The 19,874-nt window shown below is 46.5% G+C and overlaps 1 protein-coding gene across 2 annotated transcripts in view; it reads left to right on the top strand.

Moving 5' to 3' along the window:
* The window catches only part of atg9a (ATG9 autophagy related 9 homolog A (S. cerevisiae)), a 36,347-nt gene extending 34,314 nt beyond the window's left edge, over window positions 1-2,033 (top strand). For both annotated transcript variants that reach the window (XM_063051478.1, XM_063051479.1), the window contains exon 15: window positions 345-2,033. In XM_063051478.1, the coding sequence (XP_062907548.1) occupies window positions 345-350 (6 nt within the window). In that variant the 3' untranslated portion in view covers window positions 351-2,033. The remainder of the gene's footprint in view (window positions 1-344) is intronic.
* The last annotated feature ends 17,841 nt before the right edge of the window (window positions 2,034-19,874 follow it).

The raw sequence follows: 19,874 nt of genomic DNA, 5'->3' as shown, positions 1-19,874 counted from the left end.
GAAGTTGGGGAAGGGCATGGGTTCATGTGTCGGCTTCCTGTGGGCAGGGACGGAGTTGGAACTGAGGGTGGGAGGGCAGAGGGGTAGACTATGTCCGTGAGTCAGGCCCCATGGCCAGAGATGGTGGGGATGATGGGAGGGAAAGATGGGATCAGTTTTCTGGGGTCTTTGCGGTCCACGTGGCGGGCTGGCGGGACTGTTTCCGGTTCTGTGGACAGGGGGTGGGGAAGGACGGGGTCTGTGTGCCTGGCTGGTGGGCCCTGTCTGGGTCCTGTTGTGAGAGATGGTGGACGGATGGGGGAGAAGGATGGGGTCTCTGACTGGATGTTCCTCCTTTGTGCTAGGTCTAGGGGGAGAGAGCGAGACGGAGCCAGGAGGAAGCGACAACTGATTCATCGCAGTCTGAGCCCAGCACGGGTCCCATCCCGTCCATCCACCTTCATCGCTGTATCAGTCTGTCTGCTCGTCCACTCAGTCCCAGTGTCAGCTCGTGCCTCACCATGTGCTGTGGGATGGAATTGTCCCTTCACCTGTTGGTGTGGCTTCTGTCATTGTAGGGAGAGGGCATGGTGGGTGTGGGGAGTATTTGCCACTGTGGTGATTTGGGAAGGACTGGGGGCTGTAGTAACTCTGCAGAATATGGTCTGGATGTCTCCTGCTCACAGGGTTCGGCGGGGCGGGGGGAAGTTGGTGACAGTGGAGTAAGGATGGGAGGGGGCTTCCCATTGCCTGGTGATGTGCATCCTACATTGGGGCGGCCAGGGAGAGGCGCTGTCTCAGGGGAGTGCTGCCCCTCACTCACTGAGTTACAGCTCGTCCTGCTCTGTCTATCCCCGCACCCTTCCCCTCTCCACTCCTCTCACCCTCCTCATCGTTCCCCTTCTGCACTACCCCCTCCCCTTGTACCCTGTCCCTCTGGGTGGGGTCTGAGCAGAGTTTCCCAGAACGGGAATGTTACTCCAGCCCTGGGTTGATCCAGCATTCCCAGTGTTTGCCACTGGCTCCGGTTGTGCTGGGGGTTTGGTGACCTCATCTCTTAGCGCCTCCACTGTCTTGTCCCCGTTGTTCCACCCCCCCCGATACATCTAGAGCCCCCACTTCACCAAGGTGTTGACTATTCATCAACAGAACTAGGCAACTCATAATTAATCAAAGTTCGCACTTTATTGTCTCTGCACAAACAACAATGTAACTATTTTGACCCTGGGCCAACATCATGAATTCGAATGTTCCCTTTGTACTCAGACAACTTGTCCAATTTATAACACCAAAATAGGAGATCGCCTTTGGCCAGGCAATTGATCCTTTCTTCCCCCTGCCCCTGGTGTGGAGGCTGTTCCTCAGGATGGTTAGTCTCTGGAGTTCTTGCCCCTTTGCATTTGAAGGTCCTAACTCTTCTAGTCTTTCACATCAGTTCAGAAGTTTCACTTCATTCTTGTTAATTCTAGGTCATCTAACTGACCTATGTAACCTTCTCTTTGGCTCTGGTCCAAGCCAGCATCCATTTATTGCCATCTCCCTCAAGTGACAACTGTTAATTTATGGCTCTTTGTTCTAAATCAGTTACCAAACCAGTAACCAGCTCGAATCACTCAGGGCAGACACAGACCCTACCATTCACAAACCTACATGTTATATCATACCAAAGAACACCTCACAAATAACTTCTTACTTGGAAATGATCTCTAGTCCAGCAGATTACTGGGAGCCTCTGCTTTAAGATACTGATTCAACCGAGCAAATTCAGTTCACAAAGTGGAGGATGCAGAGCAGCTTCACAAAATGCCTGCGTCCTTTCCTTTGACCTTAAATCAAGAACAAAGACACTATCCTTGACCCATTCGGGAAATGTATTCTTCTATGGTTTAATTTCTTCACGGCCAGCAAGGGTTTCCGCTCTGAGGAGAACCTGAACCAAAGGAAGGGTGCTTGGTGGGGGTTGTTGGAGGGGGTGTATAGTGGTGTGGAGTTGGGATTAATAGTAGAGAGGTGAATGTGAAGTGCTGGGTGGGATGGAGTGAGAGGTTTTCGAGTGTGGGGTGGATGTGAGAGGGGTAGGGTTGGGCTGGAGAGGGTGGGTGTGAGGGTGGAGGTGAGAAGGGTAGGGGTAGATTGGAGAGTGTGGGTGTGAAGGTGGAGGGTGATGGAGGTGAAAGGGGTGGGGGTGGGCTGGAGGGATGGGTGTGAAGGTGGAGATGAGAGGGGAGGGGTTGTGCTGGAGGGGGTGGGTGAGAAGGGAGGGGGTGTGCTGGAGAGGGTGGTGGAGATGAGAGGGGAGGGGTTGTGCTGGAGGGGATTGGTGTGAGGGTGGAGGTGAGAAGGGTAGGGGTGGGCTCGAGAGTGAGGGTGTGAAGGTGGAGGGCAGCGGAAGTGAGAGGGAGAAAGTGGGTGGTTGAAGTAAAGTTTGGTGGAAAGGGTGGAAGTGAATATTGGTGGGGGGGTGGTGGTTACGGGATCTGGCTCTGTGCCAGTGCTGGTTTTACAGACAGTAGTTGGGGGGCGGCTGTTAGGACAGAGAAGGGGGGAGGGGGGAATCCGGGTGACATGGGAAGAGGTGAGGGGCTTTTGGATGATGGAGTTGCAGTGATAGTGGGGGTGGTCACACTCTGAGGGGTCTGGGATGGGAATTGGAGAGTTGGGATGGGGAGGGGAGGCAGTCAGAGTTAATGGGGAGAGACTGAGTGTGATGTGTTGGGGGCATGAGGGGACATTGAGGTGTGCAGTTTGGACCAGAATCCTACCCTAGCAGTGCCCCCTGCCCTCCGACCTCCCCCCACCTTTCACCCCACCCGCCCCCACCCTCTGGATTCAGATACAGATTTATTTATCAATGTACTCTACATCAGGCAGGCATTTAGGGTGAGAGGGGTTCATTTCAGAGGAGATGTGAGGGCCAAGTGTTACACAGAGTGATGGGTGCCTGGGGTGGCCGTATAGGCAGGTAACTTTTATATAGGCACATGAATGAGAGGAAGATAGAAGTATGTGGGATAAGTTTATTGCCCATTTAATTGGTTTAAAGGGCTGTTCCTGTGCAGCACTGTTTTGTGTTGTATGAAACATACAGTGAAGTGTTTCGTTTGCGTTGCCAATCAACACAACCTTGGGATGTGCTGCTGGTGGGAGCCCACAAACGTTGCCACATGTTCCAGTGCCAATATAGCATGCCCACCATGTTCCCGACCTCCAGTCTCCAAACTTCAGCCTCTGTGTTTCAGCCTCCAGACTTCTGATCAGCCTTCAGGTTTAAATCTTCATTATTGTCCCTGGAACCCCAGAACTCCAGCATCACCAACTGACTGGCTTTGGTGCTGCCCGCTCACACGAACATCCAATCCCCAGAACCACTGACCTGGGACAGCCCAACATGCATGGATGTCCTCGTTCCCCAGTCCACATCACTGGACTTTAAGCACAGAACGGAGGCCTGGACTGCGGCCTGACCTCAAACTCCTCCACATCTCTCTCCCTAAACCCTGTGGGTGGACCTCAGGAACACAAAGATACAGTCTTTCTGATGAGCTGATGCTACAGACCTCCCAATAGCCAGTGGGAGACAGACATGTAATCAGATATTGGAAAGATATAACAGTAGAGGATACTCCGCAAATATCGACTGGAACTCCCGAAACGCTCGAGGCTTCAATGCAGCGGAATTTATTTAGTGCATCCAGAAAGATTTCTCGACACAGAACATAGATAATTTAAACAAGAGAAGGGGCCATATCAGTGTTTGCAAACTGAGGCTAGTTACAGTGGGAGAAAATTTTGGAAACAGTGCCCATTTTTTCCCCTTTTCCCAAGACCCAGGGTTGGACCTTGGGTTGGCTGACACATTAGTGTAGACATGCTCCACAGCTGTTTGTTCAGGTCCCTGCACACTGGGGCTGAGTTGCCATCCCCTGCCCGTTTTTCTGATCGTGTTCTGTACAGAATATTCTTGTCTGCTGATTTGGATGGGTGTGGACAAAGGTCCGAGTGATTGTGTGAATGTTTGTTATTTGATTGGACTTTGTAATGTTCTGTGATTTTTACTAATGACCTGTTTGTAATTGTGGATGTTGAAGGGAATCTCTCCCGAGCCCAAAAGGCACAATCTATCAGTTCCGTGTTCATTTGCACTTTGTAGCCATTGGTGTACAGACCTGTTTATAGAGATTATGTAAATTGCATGTTTTTTAACAGATGTATGGCTGTTGATAATAAAATAAACTACATCAGAGTGGTCAAAATCTGCCTTTAGCGACACAGACAGAGTGCTGGAGGAACTCAGCAGGTCAGGCAGCATCTATAGAGGGGAAGAAACAGTTGATGTTTCAGGTTGAGACCCTTCTTCAGGACTAAGAGTAAAATTCCTCTGGACACTCTCCTGAGGGTTATTCTGGTTTCTTCCCCCTTCCTTTCCAGTTGTAAAGGCCTGTAACATCGATTGTTTATTCCTCTCCATTCAGATGCAGATATACAGTATTTATCATATGTACTTGGAAACGTACAGTGAATTACATCGTGTTAACCACCAATGCACCTAAAGGTGTGTTAGAGGGGGCAACTTGGAAGTGTCGCCAAACGTTCCGGTGCAAGCCCACCATGCTTGGCAGAACAATACAACAAGTAACCAAACAGTAGCAAACACATCCGTTTCCTCCCTCCCACCCTCCCATCCACACGGACAATTCCCTAACACCAGGACAGGTCTTCAGACTTCAGCCATTTGACTCTGACTTGTAGACTTCTGATCAACCTTTTGGCTTAAATCTTCAGTATTGACCCCTGGACTATCTGATGATGGGTCGCAGATCTTCAGGCTCTAATTCCGGGCTTGCTGACTGACTGATCCTTGTGGCTCACACCTGCAAGGGCATCTGATCCCAGGACCCACCGACCCGGGACAGCTTGACATCCACAGTTGTCCTTCGTTGCCCATCCACGTTGCTGGCTTTCAAGTGCAGAGTGGAGCCCTCAATTCCAGCATGACCTCTAACTCCCCCATATCACTGTCCCTAAACCCTAATGCAACTCCCAACTCCCTTTTCTGTCCCCAAAACCATCTACCTACTAAGTCTAAGCCACAATCTGAACATGGCCCAGTGCCATCTTGGCCAGAAGCATAGATGCTGCCTGACCTGCTGAGTTCCTACCGCATTGTGTGCATGTGTGTGTTGCTCTAGATTTGCAGCATCTGTAGAATCTCTTGTGCTTGCAGTTTCCTGCCTTTTCCTGAAGCCTCATTCGGAAGTGACAGGGAGGGAGGTAAAAGCAATGGGGAGGTCCATTACTGATCAGGGACGATGTCACAGAGGGGACATGGTGGATGGCTCATTCACTGAGGAAGTTGGTAGAGCTCAGGAATAAGAAAGTTGGAATCTCTCTGATGGAGTCATGCTACAGAGCCCCCAATAGCCTGTGGGTCACAGAGGAACATGTGTAAACAGACTTTGGAAAGATAACAGGGTAGTTGTAGTTGATGATCCCCATATAGAAACATAGAAAATAAGTGCAGGATATATTGACTGGGACTCCTGAAGTGCCTAAGATTTTGATGCAGCCGAATTTGTTGCATCCAGAAAGATTTCTTGACACAAAATAGGTAATCCAACCAAGAGAAGGGGCCATACCAGACTTTGGGAAACGCGAATGGCCTGGTGATTGGAGTTTCAGTGGGAGAGCATTTTTGGAACAGTGATCACAACTCGGTAAGTTAATTGGAATTGGATTATTATTGTCACATGTACCACCTAAAGTGAAAAGCCTGTCTTGCATACTGTTCGTACGGATAAATTCATCACATCAGTGCATTGAGGTAGAACTAGAGTAAAACAATAACAGAATGCAGAATAAAGTGTTACAGAGAAAGTGTAGGTCAGCAATAAAGTTGCAAGATCATACTGAGGTAGATTGTGAGGGCAAGAGTCCATCTTATCACACTAGGGATCCATTGAATATCTTATAACAGTGGGTTAGAAGCTCTCCTTGAGCCTGGTGGTATGTGATTTTTCAAGTACTGTATGTGAAAAATAGACGCAAGATGAGAGTGGAGATGGGACCGCTATAAAAGGAGGCTGGAGAAATAGTAACGGGGGACAAGGAGATGGCAGATGAACCAAATGAGTATTTTACATCAGTCTTCACTGTGGAAGACACAAGCAATGTGCCAGTTGTTGAAGGGTGTGAGGGAAGAGAAATGAGTGCAGTTAGTATTCCAAAGGAGAAGGTGCTCAAAAAGCTGAAAGACCTAAGGGTACATAAGTCACCTGGAGCAGATGAACCGCACCCTAGAGTTCTGAAAGAGGTAGTGGTAGAGTTTGTGGAAGCATTAGTGATGATCTTTCAAGAATCATTGGACTCTGGCTTGGTGCAAATGTCACTCCACTGTTTAAGAAAGGAGGAAGGCTGCAGAAAGGAAATTATGGACCAGTTAGCCTGACCTCAGTGGTTGGGAAGATGTTTGAGTCAATTGTTAAGGATGAAGTTATGGAGAGTTTGGTGACACAGGACAAGATAGGACAAAGTCGGTATGGTTTCCTTAAAGATAAATCTTGCCTGATGAACCTGTTGGAATTATTTGAGGAGATTGCAAGTAGGATAGATAAAAGGGATGCAGTTGATATTGTAAGATTGGACTTTCAGAAGACCTTTGACAAGGTGCCACACATGACACTGCTTACCAAGTTAAGAGCCCATGGTATTACAGGAAAGTTACTAACATGGTTAGAGCTGATCGGTAGGAGGCATTGAGTGGGAATAAAAGGATCCTTTTCTGGTTGGCTGCCAGTGACTAGTGGTGTTCTGCAGGGGTCGGTGTTCGGACCACTTATTTTTATGCTGTATATAAATGATTTAGATGATGGAATAGATGGCTTTGTTGCTAAATTTGCAGATAATACGTACATTGGTGGAGGGGCAGGTAGTGTTGAGGAAACTGGTAGGCTGCAGAAGGATTTAGATTTGGAGAATGGGCAAGAGAGTGGCAAATAAAATACAATGTTGGAAGTAGAAGTAAATATGCGGACTATTTTCTAAACGGGGAGAAAAAAAATCCAAAAATCTAAGATGCAAAGGGACTTGGGAGTCCTTGTGCAGAACACCCTAAAGGTTAACCTGCAGGTAGAGTCAGTGGTGAGGAAGGCGAATGCAATGTTAGCATTTATTTCAAGAGGTCTAAAATACAAGAGCAGGGATATGATGCTGAGATGTTATAAGGCACTGGTGAGGCCTCACCTTGGAGAGGATTCAGAGAAGGTTCACAAGGATGATTCTGGGAATGAAAGGGTTATCACGTGAGGAATGTCTGTACTCCCTGGAATTCAGAAGGATGAGGGGTATCTCATTGAAACCTTTTGAATGTAGAAAAGTCTAGACAGAGTAGATATGGAAAGGATGTTTCCCATAGTGGGGGAGTCTAGGACAAGAGGGCACAGCCTCAGGATAGAGGGACATCCATTTAAAACAGATGTGGAGAAATTTGTGGGTGAATTTGTGGAATTTATTACCACAGGCAACTCTGGAGACCAGATCACTGGGTGTATTTAAGGTGGAGATTGATAGGTTCTTGATTGGCCACAGCATCAAAGGTTATGGGGAGAAGAGTGAGGAGTGGGGCTGAGGAGGGGAAAAGAAGGATCAGCCATGATTGAATGGCAGAGCAGACTCGATGGGCCAAGTGGCCTAATTCTGCTCCTACGTCTTATGGTCTAAATCTTCGTTGGGCTTGAGATATTGAGATTCACTAGGCACTTAGCAAAGGCCTAATAAAAGAAGTGAAGATCAATGGAGCAGCCATTGTGTGAGCAGGCCAGTGTTGGAGTGGGGAGCTGAGGCTTTGGCAAGAAGAGCAAAGGCCAAGGTAAATTTCTTTCATTGTCTATTAGTACAGATGTTGTGCGGTGAGAATGGGTTGATGGTTAGTGGTATGTTCTTTGAGATGTGGGAACTGTGGGAGACCTCCAGTCTCCCTGATAACTCCATCTGCAGGAAAGGCATCAAGCTGTGGCTTCTTAGAGAAGGACTGGATGCCCTTTGTCTCATATGGGAGAAGGAGGATGTGATAGATGGAAGCTACAAGGAAGTAGTCACCTCTAAATTGCAGGTGGCAGGTAGCTGGGTGACCGTCAGGAGAGGGAAAGGGAAGAGGCCGACAATGCAAAGTCCCTCTGTGGCCGTTCCCTTCAATAATAAGTATACCACTCTGGATACTGTTGATGGGGGAACGACTTACTGGGGAAAAGCTGCAGCAACCAGGTCTCTGGCATCAAGTCTGGCTCTGTGGCTCAGAAGGGAAGTGAATGTTGGGCAGAGGAGTGCAGTGGTGACAGGGGATTCAATAGTTGGTGCAGCAGACAGGAGATTCTGTGGACCTGAAAGAAACATCCAGATGGTATGTTGCCTCCCAGGTGCCAGGGTCAGGAATGTCTCAGATCTGGTCCACAGCGTTCTAATGGGGGGAGGGTGAGTAGCCAAAAATCTTGGTACAAGGATCAGACAGGGCTCTAGAGGGTTGCAAGGTAGCCAGGAAGGAGTTGAAAAATGGACTTAGGAGAGCTAGGAGGGGGCATGAGAAGATCTTGGAGAGTAGATTACGGAAAACCCCAAGATGTTCTACATGTGTGTGAAGAACCAGAGGGTGGCTGGAGTGAGGGTAGGACTGATCAAGGATGAAAGAGAAAATGTATGCCTGGAGTCAATGAAGGTAGGGGAGGTCCTTAATGAACACTTTGCTTCAGTGAGAGGGTCCTTACCATTAGTGAGAACAGCATAAAACAGGCTGATACACCTGAATATGTTAAGAAAGATGGTATGCTGGAAAATTTGAAAAATATTAGGATAGCTAGGTCTCCCTGGCCAGACGGGATATACCCCAGGTTACTCTGGGAAGTGACAGAAAAGATTGCTGTGTCCTTGGTGATGATCTTTGTGTCCTCACTGCCCACAGGAGTTGTCCCAGATGATTGTAGGTTGGCAACTATTTTTCCTTTGTTCAAGAAAGGGAGTAGGATAACTCTGGGAATTATAACTAGTGAGTCTAACCAGTGGTGAGCAAATTATTGGAGTGGATTCTTCGAGACAGGATTTATAAATATTTTGAGGAACTTTAGTCTGATTAGCGTTAGTAGGCATAGCTTTGTGAGGGCAGGTCATACCTCATGAGCCTGATTGAATTCTTTGAGGATGTGACAAAGCACATTGGTGAAAAGTGTGATGTGATTCGTTTTGGAAGGTCAAACGTGAAGGCAGAACACAGGGTTAAAAGCTGGATTCTTAGCTGTGTGGAGGAACAAGGAGATCTTAAAGACTGTGTCCATTGATCCCTCAAAGTTGTGTGTTGCCCTTCATCATTTGGGGGATTGAGTTCTCAGGAGCTGCAAGGTAATGTTGTAGCTCTGTAAAACCCTGGCTAGACCACACTTCGAGTGTAGGGAGTTAGAGAAGATGGTGAAGAGCAGGACCTCCAAGGTAGTAATCTCTGGATTACTCCCGGTACCACGTGCTAGTCAGTTCAGGACTAGGATAACAGTACAGTGGCTGAAGAAGTGGTGCAGGGGTAGGGTTTCAGATTCCTGGATCATTACGATCTTTTCTGGAGAAGGTATGACCCATACAAAAAGGATGGGATACACCTGAAACTGAACGGGGAGCAATATCCTTGCAGGCAGATTTACTAAAGCTTTTGGGGACGGTTTAGACTAATTTGGCAGGAGCTGGGAACTGGAGTGACAGGGCTGGGGATGGAGCAGTTAGTTTACAAAATGCATTGTCTAGTGACACTGTGAGGAAGGACAGGCATAATAGAGCAAAACTGCAGTGAGTGGGATGAGTTGAGGTGTAACATGGGGGCAAAATTGAGAAGGATGATGAATACAGCACTGCAGGTGTTTTATTTGAATGCACACAGTATACAGAACAAGAGATGATCTTGTAGTACAGTTAGAGATGAACAGATATGACATTGTGGGCACCTCTGATTCATGGCTGAAAGAAGGTTGTACTTGGGAGCTTAACATCCAAGGATACATCTTGTATTGAAAGGACAGACAGGTAGGCAGAGGAGGTGGGGTGGCTCTGTTGGTAAAAAATAAAATCAAATCCTCAGAAAGAGGTAACATAGAATCGGAAGATATAAAGTCCTTACGGGTAAAGCTAAGAAACCGCAAGGGTAAAAAGACCCTGATGTGAGTTCTCTACAGGCCTCTGAACAGCAGCCAGGATGTAGGAAGTAAATTAGAAAGGGAGATAGAAAGAGCATGTAATAAGAACAATGTTATGATAGTCATGAGGATTTCAATATGCAATAGATTGGGAAAATCAGGTTGGTGCTCGATCACAAGAGAGGGAATTTGTAGAATGCTTACAGGAAGGCTTTTTAGAGCAGCTTGAGGTTGAGCCCACCAGGGGAAAGGCAATTCTGGATTGGGTGTCGTGCAATGAACCAGATTTGATTAGGGAGCTTAAGGTAAAGGAACCTCAAGGAGGCAGTGATCATAATATGACAGAATTCACACTGCACCTGCAGTTATAGAGGAAGAAGATAAAGTCAGGTGAATCAGTATTAGAGTGGAGTAAAGGCAAATACAGAGGCATGAGAGACAAGCTGGCCAAAGTTGATTGGAAGGGAACACTAGCAGGGATGACGGCAGAACAGCAATGGCTGGAGTTCCTGGAGGCAATTTGGAAGGTGCAGGACAGATGCATCCCAAGGATGAAGAAACATTCTAAGGGAAGAATGAGGCAACCGTGGCTGTCAAGGAAAGTCAAAGACAGTATAAAAGCAAAAGCAAAGGCATATAATACAGCAAAAATTAGTGGCAAGTTAATGCATTGGGAAGTTTTTAAAAACCAACAGAAGGCAACTAAAAACCAAAGGAGAGGAAAGGTGAAATATGAAGGCAAGCTAGCCTTCATATTTCACCTTGTTGACTTTACTTTTTTCCATCGATGCTGTCTGGCCTGCTGAGTTCCTCCTGCATTTTGTGTGTGTTGCTCGGATTTCCAGCATCTGCAGGTTTTCTCTTGTTTGTGCTGCAGAACAAGATAAGAGCCCAGGGTATTACAGGAAAGATGATAGCATGGATTGGCTGACTGGCAGGATGCAAAGAGTAGGGTTAAAGGGGGCCTTTTCTGGTTGGCTGCTGGTAAATAGTGGTGGTCCGCGGGGGTCTGTGTTGGGACCACTCCTTTTCACGTTATATATGAACAATTTGGATGACGGAATTGATGGCTTTGTGACCAAGTTTGCAGATGATACAAAGATAGGTGGAGGGGCAGGTAGTGTTGCGGAAGCAGGGTGTCTGAGGAAGGACTTGGAGAGATTGGGAGCATGGGCAAAGAAGTGGCAGACAGAATACTGTACAGAGTAGGGAAGTGTATGTCATGCAGTTTGGTGGAAGGAATAAAGGCAAAGATTATTTCCTAAACGGGGAGAAAATTCAAAAATCAGAGGTGCAAGGGAACTTGGGAGATATCATGCAGGATTCCCTAAAGGTTAACTTGCAGGTTGAATCAGTGGTGAGGAAGGCAAATGCAATGTTAGCATTCATTTTGAGAGGACTAGAATATAACAGCGACAATATAATGCTGAGGCCTTACACGACATTGGTCAGATCACACATGGAGTATTGCCAACACACATCAAAGTTGCTGGTGAACGCAGCAGGCCAGGCAGCATCTCTAGGAAGAGGTACAGTCGACATTTTGGGCCGAGACCCTTCATCAGGACTAACTGAAAGACTAACTAGTAAGAGATTTGAAAGTGGGAGGGGGAGGGGGAGATCTGAAATGGTAGGAGAAGACAGGAGGGGGAAGGATGGAGCCAAGAGCTGGACAGTTGATTGGCAAAAGGGATATGAGAAGATCATAGGACAGGAGGCCTAGGGAGAAAGAAAAGGGGAAGGGGGGGAAACCCAGAGGATGGGCAAGGGGTATAGTGAGGGGGACAGAGGGAGAAAAAGAAGAGAGAGAAAAAGAATGTGTATATATAAATAAATAACGGATGGGGAATGAGGGGGAGGTGGGGCATCAGCGGAAGTTAGAGAAGTCAATGTTCATGCCATCAGGTTCGAGGCTACCCAGACGGAATAAAAGGTGTTGTTCCTCCAACCTGAGTGTGACTTCATCTTTACAGTAGAGGAGGCCGTGGATAGACATGTCAGAATGGGAGTGGGAATGGGACGTGGAATTAAAATGCATGGCCACTGGGAGATCCTGCTTTCTGTGGTGGACAGAGCATAGGTGTTCAGTGAAACGATCTCCCAGTCTGCGTTGGGTCTCGCCAATATATAGAAGGCCCCATCAGGAGCACCGGACGCAGTATATCACCCCAGCCGACTCACAAGTGAAGTGTCGCCTCACCTGGAAGGACTGTCTGGGGCCCTGAATGGTAGTGAGGGAGGAAGTGCAGGGATCCACAGGGATCGCTCCCTACGCAACTCCCTTGTCCATTTGTCCCCCCATCCCTCCCCACCGATCTCCCTCCTGGCACTTATCCTTGTAAGTGGAGCTTTCTGCAGGGATCGTTCCCTACACAACTCCCTTGTCCACTCGTACTCCCCGTCCCTCCCCACCGATCTCCCTCCTGGCACTTATCCTTGTAAGCAGAACAAGTGTTACACATGCCCTTACACTTCATGCCCGGCTGTCCTTGGAGAGGGAGCATCCGGTCACAATGGGTACAGTGGGAGATTTCTGGGAGCAGTGGGCCCTCCCCCAGGGAATTGACTGTTTTATAGACAGTAGTAATCATATTTTTACTTGAATTTATTCACTGTCTTGTAAATACTTAATGTTTGTACTTCGTGTATTTGTTGTGTGAATAAACTTTTACAGTTTTGTGAAAAAAGACAGACTTTTGTGTCCCTTGTTGCATCAGTTCTGTAAAATGACTCAGAAGATTGTAATTCTTCATCATTAACTTTTTCAGAATAGTCCGTAGGCCTAGTCCTAGGCCTGAGCCTAGAATCCTTCTCTTCAAAAGTCGCTGCACTGGAATTTAGAATCATCATCTCCCTCCAATTTTCTATCACACTGGTAGTTTGTTTGCTCCCATAAGGCAGTCGGCGGTGCGTAAGGGGAAATTGGGGGGGGTGCGGGGGGAGATAATTCAAGAGGGAGAGGCTGACGTCACAGCCCAAGTTGGGTGAGTCAATTCAATGCTCGGAGAACACACTTCACATTCCTCATCAGCCTACCATCCTCCCCTTCATGCAATACTGCACTCACCAATTATCAGCCTACCGTCCTCCCCTCCGTGCAATACAGCGCTCAACAATTATCAATGCCCCCCACATCTTGTGTCAAAAACTGAGAATAGACTGAAGCAATTAAACTCTGTCCTTCTGTGCACTGCCACACTGGGCTGTGAGACTCTAATGAGATTACTAACAGGGCTGCTCGATCACTGCCTGCCACTGTGAGCACTAGCATCGTGCGAAGTTCGAAAAAGGATGCTTTTTTTTTATCATAATCTCTCGCGGAACTCTGGTTTAGAGCTACAGCATGGTAACTGGCCCTTCCAGTCCAACGAGTCCGCTCTGCGCAACTACACCATGTGACCAATTACCCTGCTAACCCCTACGTCCTTTGGACATGGGAGGAAACAGGAGCACCTGCAGGAAACCCATGCAGCCAAGGGGAGAACATACAAACTCCTTATCAACGATGGTGATAGTCGAACCGCAATCTTGCAGGTGTAGTCACGGTAAGCTAAATACCACACTACTGCTCCACCGCAAGGCGCAGGCAATTTTCTGCAGAATCTGACTGATGAGAATGTGGGAGGATCAAGTGGGTTTAGTGTTGTTAAACATGAGCTTTATTTGTCAGATTACATTGAAACTTCGAGAAATACAGTGGAATGCATCATATTGCATTCCCAGCCAACGTTGTCCAAGGTTACGGGGAGAAGGCGGGAGAATGGGGTTGAGGGAGATAATATGTCATCCACGGACATCCTACCCTGCAAAAACTCGTTTCAGGGAGGTAGCACCCCTGCCCCCCCCAACCCCATATCCTCCCCCCCGCCCCCGTCGACCTCCAAGGGTGTATGTAATACTTTCTTTAGTGATTTTGTCTAATCTGTAAACCAAGTTGGGTATATGCAGAAAATGTGGCATTAAAATATGTACTTATATTATCATGTTTATTCTATTACAACTTTAAGCAAGTCTACAGGGAGTTTGGCCTCATCACGTAGAACATCAATAGCGTAGCTCCTTGGCAGTCAGCCAGCTAGTTTAAATAACGTTAGCTATGCTAATGAACGAATGACACCTGTTAAACTCACCTCAACATGTCTTTTACATTTTAACGCACCATGGGCAATAGAAAAGTCACTGTTGCAAACAGAGCAGCGAGCAACACTGTCATTATTTTTGAGGTCGACTGTAAAGCTCGCCCACAGAGAGAACTGATAGGTCTACTAAGCAGGGGTCCACAACATTTCTTGCACCGCGGACCGGTTTAATATTGACAATATTCTCGCGGACCTGCCAACCGGGGGCGGGGGTGTTAATCACGATCGGAATATTGGTGTTAAGTCAACTATAAGTCAATAGCATCATAACATTTTAAGTAACATTTGGATACTAAACACACAGCACTTACTTTCCCCGTATGAACATATAAAATCATTGCAACACACCAATATCGCTGAATCAGTGGGAGCTCTGGGCTTGTTTTCCTGCAACAAGACAGTGCCATCGAGGGGCAATGGGAGACAGCGATACTCGAAGGGGGTTCCTTATGTCCAGTCTATTCTGCAATTTAGTTTTCATTGCTTTCATCGCAGAGGTATGTTGGAGATGGAAGCAATGTTTTCAGTGCTTTTGTGGCCACCTCAGGATATTCAGCCTTGACTTTGATCCAGAATGCCGGCAGAGATGTTATGTCAAACATACTTTTCAGCCCACCGTCATTTGCAAGCTCGAGGAGTTGATCTCCTTCCCGCGCTGACATGGATGATGCGTGCGTAATGACCTCACGTGCATTCAAAATCAACAGGGAATGAGGAAAGGTGCAGCTGACTCATATTGTTTCATATCACCAAATCATATTGTTTCCTCATGGCCCGGCAGTTGGGGACCACGCTTAGCACAAAGAGAGACCAATCAGGATGCTCACTCTCCCTCTCCCTGGGCTGAGTTAGAAAGGTTGGACACAGGCCAAATTGTGATGGCAGGGGCCCAGGCCCCAGAACGTATCAAGGCGACAGGACCCGGGTCGGAGAGTGAAGAGCAACCCGATGGCTGGAGGATTTAGGTGCCAGACCAGATTGGAAAGGTCAGGGTGAGGGATGAGCTGGTTTTACTTGCTGCTCTACAATGTTTACTGGCCTCTGCACTGAGCTGAGGCCATTGCTTGCTCCAGCTGCGGTGATGCCTGGCTTCATCCCTGTGGTCACACTTCTGTAAAACGCCAGTTCTGAATGTTCTTAGCTTACTTCTATTGTTTGTGGGATTTTTTTTTCTCTGCACATTGGGTGTTTGACGGTCTTTTTTTGAAATGGATTCTCTTTGTTTAGTGGCTGCCTGTGAGATGACAAATCTCAAGGTTGTCTAGTAAATGCACTCTGAACTTTGAATTAATTACTGCACAAATAGCGAGGTTAAATGGCTCTATCCTGGTGCAAAATCGATGAACCGTTCCTTGCACTCAGTGGTGCATCCAATCCCCGTACTAACTCGCCCACAGATTTCTGGTGTCAATTATCACAAGTAGTTTCCATTGCTAATTAGAACTGCTGACCCCTGCATTAATTACTGCATTAATACCCAAGTTACTCAGTGCAACACTTCCCTGCATATTTCATGCATTGTTTAAGACCGTTTGCCTGCATTAATTAGTGTTTTGGTTTGCTGCAACCAGGACTGCAGTTTTCCCTTGTTAATTAGTGCACCTTTTCATAATCTATTAATGCAACAGTTTCCTGCATTAATTAATGCATCCTCCATTAAGGCGAGTTACTGTAGTCGGTCTCTCCCAGTAGTTAGCACACTGGTTTCTTTCTTTCCCGCATGTTAATTGGTAGTTTCATTTTTACTCTTCGTGAAGTGGCGCAAGGAATTCAACCCAGAAAAGCGTCAGGCGATTCACTTTGGATGGTTGAACTTGAAGATAGTGTGCAGGGATAATGCCAGTGTGAAGGGATAATGCCAGTGTGGAGGGATAATGCCAGTGTGAAGGGATAATGCCAGTGTGGAGGGATAATGCCAGTGTGAAGGGATAATGCCAGTGTGCAGGGATAATGCCAGTGTGGAGGGATAATGCCAGGATTCTTGGCATTGTGGAGGAAGTTTGTGATTTTTTTTAATGACTTGGATGAGGAAATGGAAGGGTGGGCTCGTAAGTTTGCAGATGACACAAAGGTTGTGGAGTTGTGGACAGTGTGGAGGGTTGTTGTAGGTTGCAAAAGGACATTGACAGTGCAGGACTGGGCTGAGAGGTGGCAGATGGAGTTCAGTCTGGAAAAGTGTGAAGTGATACACTATAGGTTGAATTTGAAGGCGGATTTCAGGGTTAATGGCAGGACTCTTAGCAGGTTGCAGGAACAGAGGGATCTTGGGGTCCACGTCTATAGATCCCTCAAAGTTGCTGCACAAGTTGATAAGGTGATTAAGAAGGTGTATGGTGTGTTGGCCTTTATTAGTCAAAGGTCTGAGTTCAAGAGCTGTGAGTTAATGTTAACACAATGTTCAGTTCCGGTCACCACATTATCAGAAGGATGTGGAAGCTTTAGAGTGGGTGCAGAGGAGATTTACCAGGATGCTGCCTGGATTAGAGAGCGTGTTTTATGAGGATGGGTTGAGCGAGCTGGGGCTTTTCTCTTTGGAATGAAGGAGGATGAGAGGATACTTTTTAGAGATATATGAGAAGATAACAGCCAGAGACTTTTTTTATCCAGGGCCGTAATAACCAATACCAGAGGACCCCCATTTAAGGTGATTGGAGTAAAGTATGGTGGGGGGGGGAGGATGTCGGATGTAGGTTTTTTACACAGAGAGTGGTAGTTGCATGGAACACCCTGCCAGGGGTGGAGGTGGCGCGTGGCCAAGTGGTTAAGGCGTTGGACTTGTGATCTGAAGGTCGCGAGTTCGAGCCTCAGCTGAGGCAGCGTGTTGTGTCCTTGAACAAGGCACTTAACCACACATTGCTCCTGCACGTTTATAGCCCCGAGGCGGCAGTTGGAGCAGTATGGACAAGACAAGAGGTACATTTGGGACATTGGAAACTCTTAACAGAAAAATGGAGGGTTATGTGGGAGGGAAGGGTCAGGTTGAATTTAGGGTAGGTTAAAAGGTCGACCGAACAAGATGGGTCTACTGAAGGGCCTACAGAGGGCTGTACTGTTCTGTGTTCTAATAGTTCACTGGTTTCTTCTGTTAATTAGTAGAGCTGTCTCCTGCGTTAGTCAGTGTACTGATACTGTAGTAATTGATCTGCTGTTTTAATTAGTGCAGCTGCCTTAAATAAATTTTCAGGTTGACACTAAAATGGATGGTATTATTGACAGTGCGGTAGGCTATCAATAATTATGGTGGGAGTGGCCAACGCAGAACCTTGACTCTTCTTCCTGACTTGCTGAGTTCCTACTGCATTTTGTGTGGGCTGCTCTTAGTTTGAAAAAGTTGTCCTTTGGAAAGTCGAATCCAAGACAGACTTCCACAGTGAATGGCAGAGCCCTGTGGTGTGCTGTCGAAGAGAGGGAGCTCAGGTGCAGAGTTCACTAAAAGCGGAGCGGAGTCGCAGGTAGACAGGGTAGTTGGTGAAGAAAGATTTTGGCACGCTGGCCTTCATCGGTCAGGACACTGAGTATAAAAGTTGAATGGACGTGGGTGTGGTTGTACAGGATGCTGGTGAAACTGCACTTGCAGTACTGCGTGCAGTTTTGGTCGCCCTGTTATAGGAAAATGCTATTACTGGGGACAATACAGGGACCTCACCAGGACTTCAAAGTTCAAAGTAGATTTAGTATCAAAGTACATACTATATGTCACCGTATGCAACCTTAAGATTCATTTTCTTGTGGGTTTTCACAGTAAATACAAAAGGATAAATAATAATAATAGTAACAATAATAATAAATAAATATCAAGAACATGAGATGAAGAGACCTTGAAAGTGAGTCCATAGGTTGTGGGGAACTGCTATGATAATTCACAAATCCTAAAAAGGACCACAACTGTGACACGTCAGTTGGTCTTGGGGCATCCACCACTGCTTGAGTTTTCTAGCACACTTTTGTAATCCTTGTGTGTCAATGGTGCAACTACAGTAAGTGATACTTGTTTAAATAATTTCACACTTGTTGCATTCTAATCTTTTTAATAGTGTCTTCTGATTTTGGAGATGTTCCTTTGTGAGTGTTTGTGGTGAGAAACACTTTGGGCTCTTCTTCCATCTCCATCTGCAGGTAGGCTTCAATTAAATCCACTTTGCTGAAGTGTTTTCCTCCAGAAAGGTCTGCAAGGATATCCCCTATCCAGGACAGAGGGTATTGATCTACTGTCTGTACTGGGTTGACGGTTACCTCAAAATCAACACAGATCCTGACAGACCCATTTTTATTGGCTACTCAATGCACTGGTGTTGCCCATGGCTCCCCTCAACCTTGGAAAGAATTCCTTCAGCCTCCGTGTGATCTAGCTCACTGGCTACTTTATCATAGCTGTGTAAGGAACCAGATGGACTTTGAAAAACTTGGGTGTGGTGTTTTTATTAAACACTATTTTACCCTTGATATGTTTGAGTTTTCCAATGCCATCCTTCAATACTGCTGTGGCATCATCCAGTACCTTTCTTAATCTGATTTCAGTTGATTCTATTTTGGGGATGTGGCAGTTAAATAGTGGATGGATCTCCAATCAAATTGCTGTTGTCTCAGCCAACCATGCCCCACAATGCTAGCTCTCCTGTTTTTACCACATGCAAGCTCAAAGTGGCTTGTTGGTCATTGTATTTCACTGTTACAAATGTCATTCCCACAGGAGTTATCTTTTCACCAGTTTAAGTACTTAGTTGGATATCTGCAGCCTTCAGTTTAGTATCTTTGAAATACCGTTCAAAGTCATTTCATGGAATGTCTGAAAGGCAGTGACCAGTTCCATTTTAATTAATTTGCCGTTCACTTCTGGTGTAAGCCATATTGCTTGTCTGTTGTTAATTTTCAGATTGTAAATCTCAAGGCTGCCCAGTCCTGTGTCACTCCCATCATTATTAGATTTTTGATCAACAGCATGCAGATTAGTGCTCAGTTTGTAACTTGTCACTTGATTTCTTACCTTCTTCTCTTCCCCGTGGAGTCCATTTATCTCTGTCTGCCCGACATGCTCTTCGTGTGTGTCCTAGTTTCTTGTATTTTCCTCATGTTTCACCTTTTAACCTGCATTGGTCTGGTGTATGTGAGCCCCACCACAATTCGTTCAGCCAGGCAGGTTTCTGTTCAGATATTGCAATTTTATTCACGCTCATTTTCATTCCTGACTGCAACTCAGCTGTGTCTCTGTTGTACTGCTCAATTCGCTCAAAATCAAGTTACCGCCCGTGCACTCGAACATGTCAATCTTTCCAATGTAGCCAGCCATTTCTGCTCCTGTTAAATTTATGATTATCACCCAGTTCTCACTGTTTATGAACCTGTGAATGCGTCTGTTTTCTGTCTTTTTATTTAACTTGCCTGCTCTCCCTTCTGAAGAGGCATATGCTGTCATTTTTAAAAAATTTGTATGTCTCACTGTGCTTCAAACAGGTAGGTGGTCATCTCAAGTTTGTTTAAAATTTCCTTGTCATCGGTAGCTCAGCACATTTGCAGATGACACCAAGACTGGGGGTGTCGTGGTCACCAAGGAAGCCTATCAGAACTTGCAGTGGCAACTGGACCAGCTGGAAAA

The sequence above is a fragment of the Mobula hypostoma genome, chromosome 6 (assembly GCF_963921235.1).
Source record: "Mobula hypostoma chromosome 6, sMobHyp1.1, whole genome shotgun sequence".
NCBI classification, from domain to species: Eukaryota; Metazoa; Chordata; class Chondrichthyes; order Myliobatiformes; family Myliobatidae; genus Mobula; species Mobula hypostoma.
The sequence above is the reverse complement of the archived record's forward strand: the minus strand, read 5'-3'. Positions and strand labels throughout refer to the sequence as shown.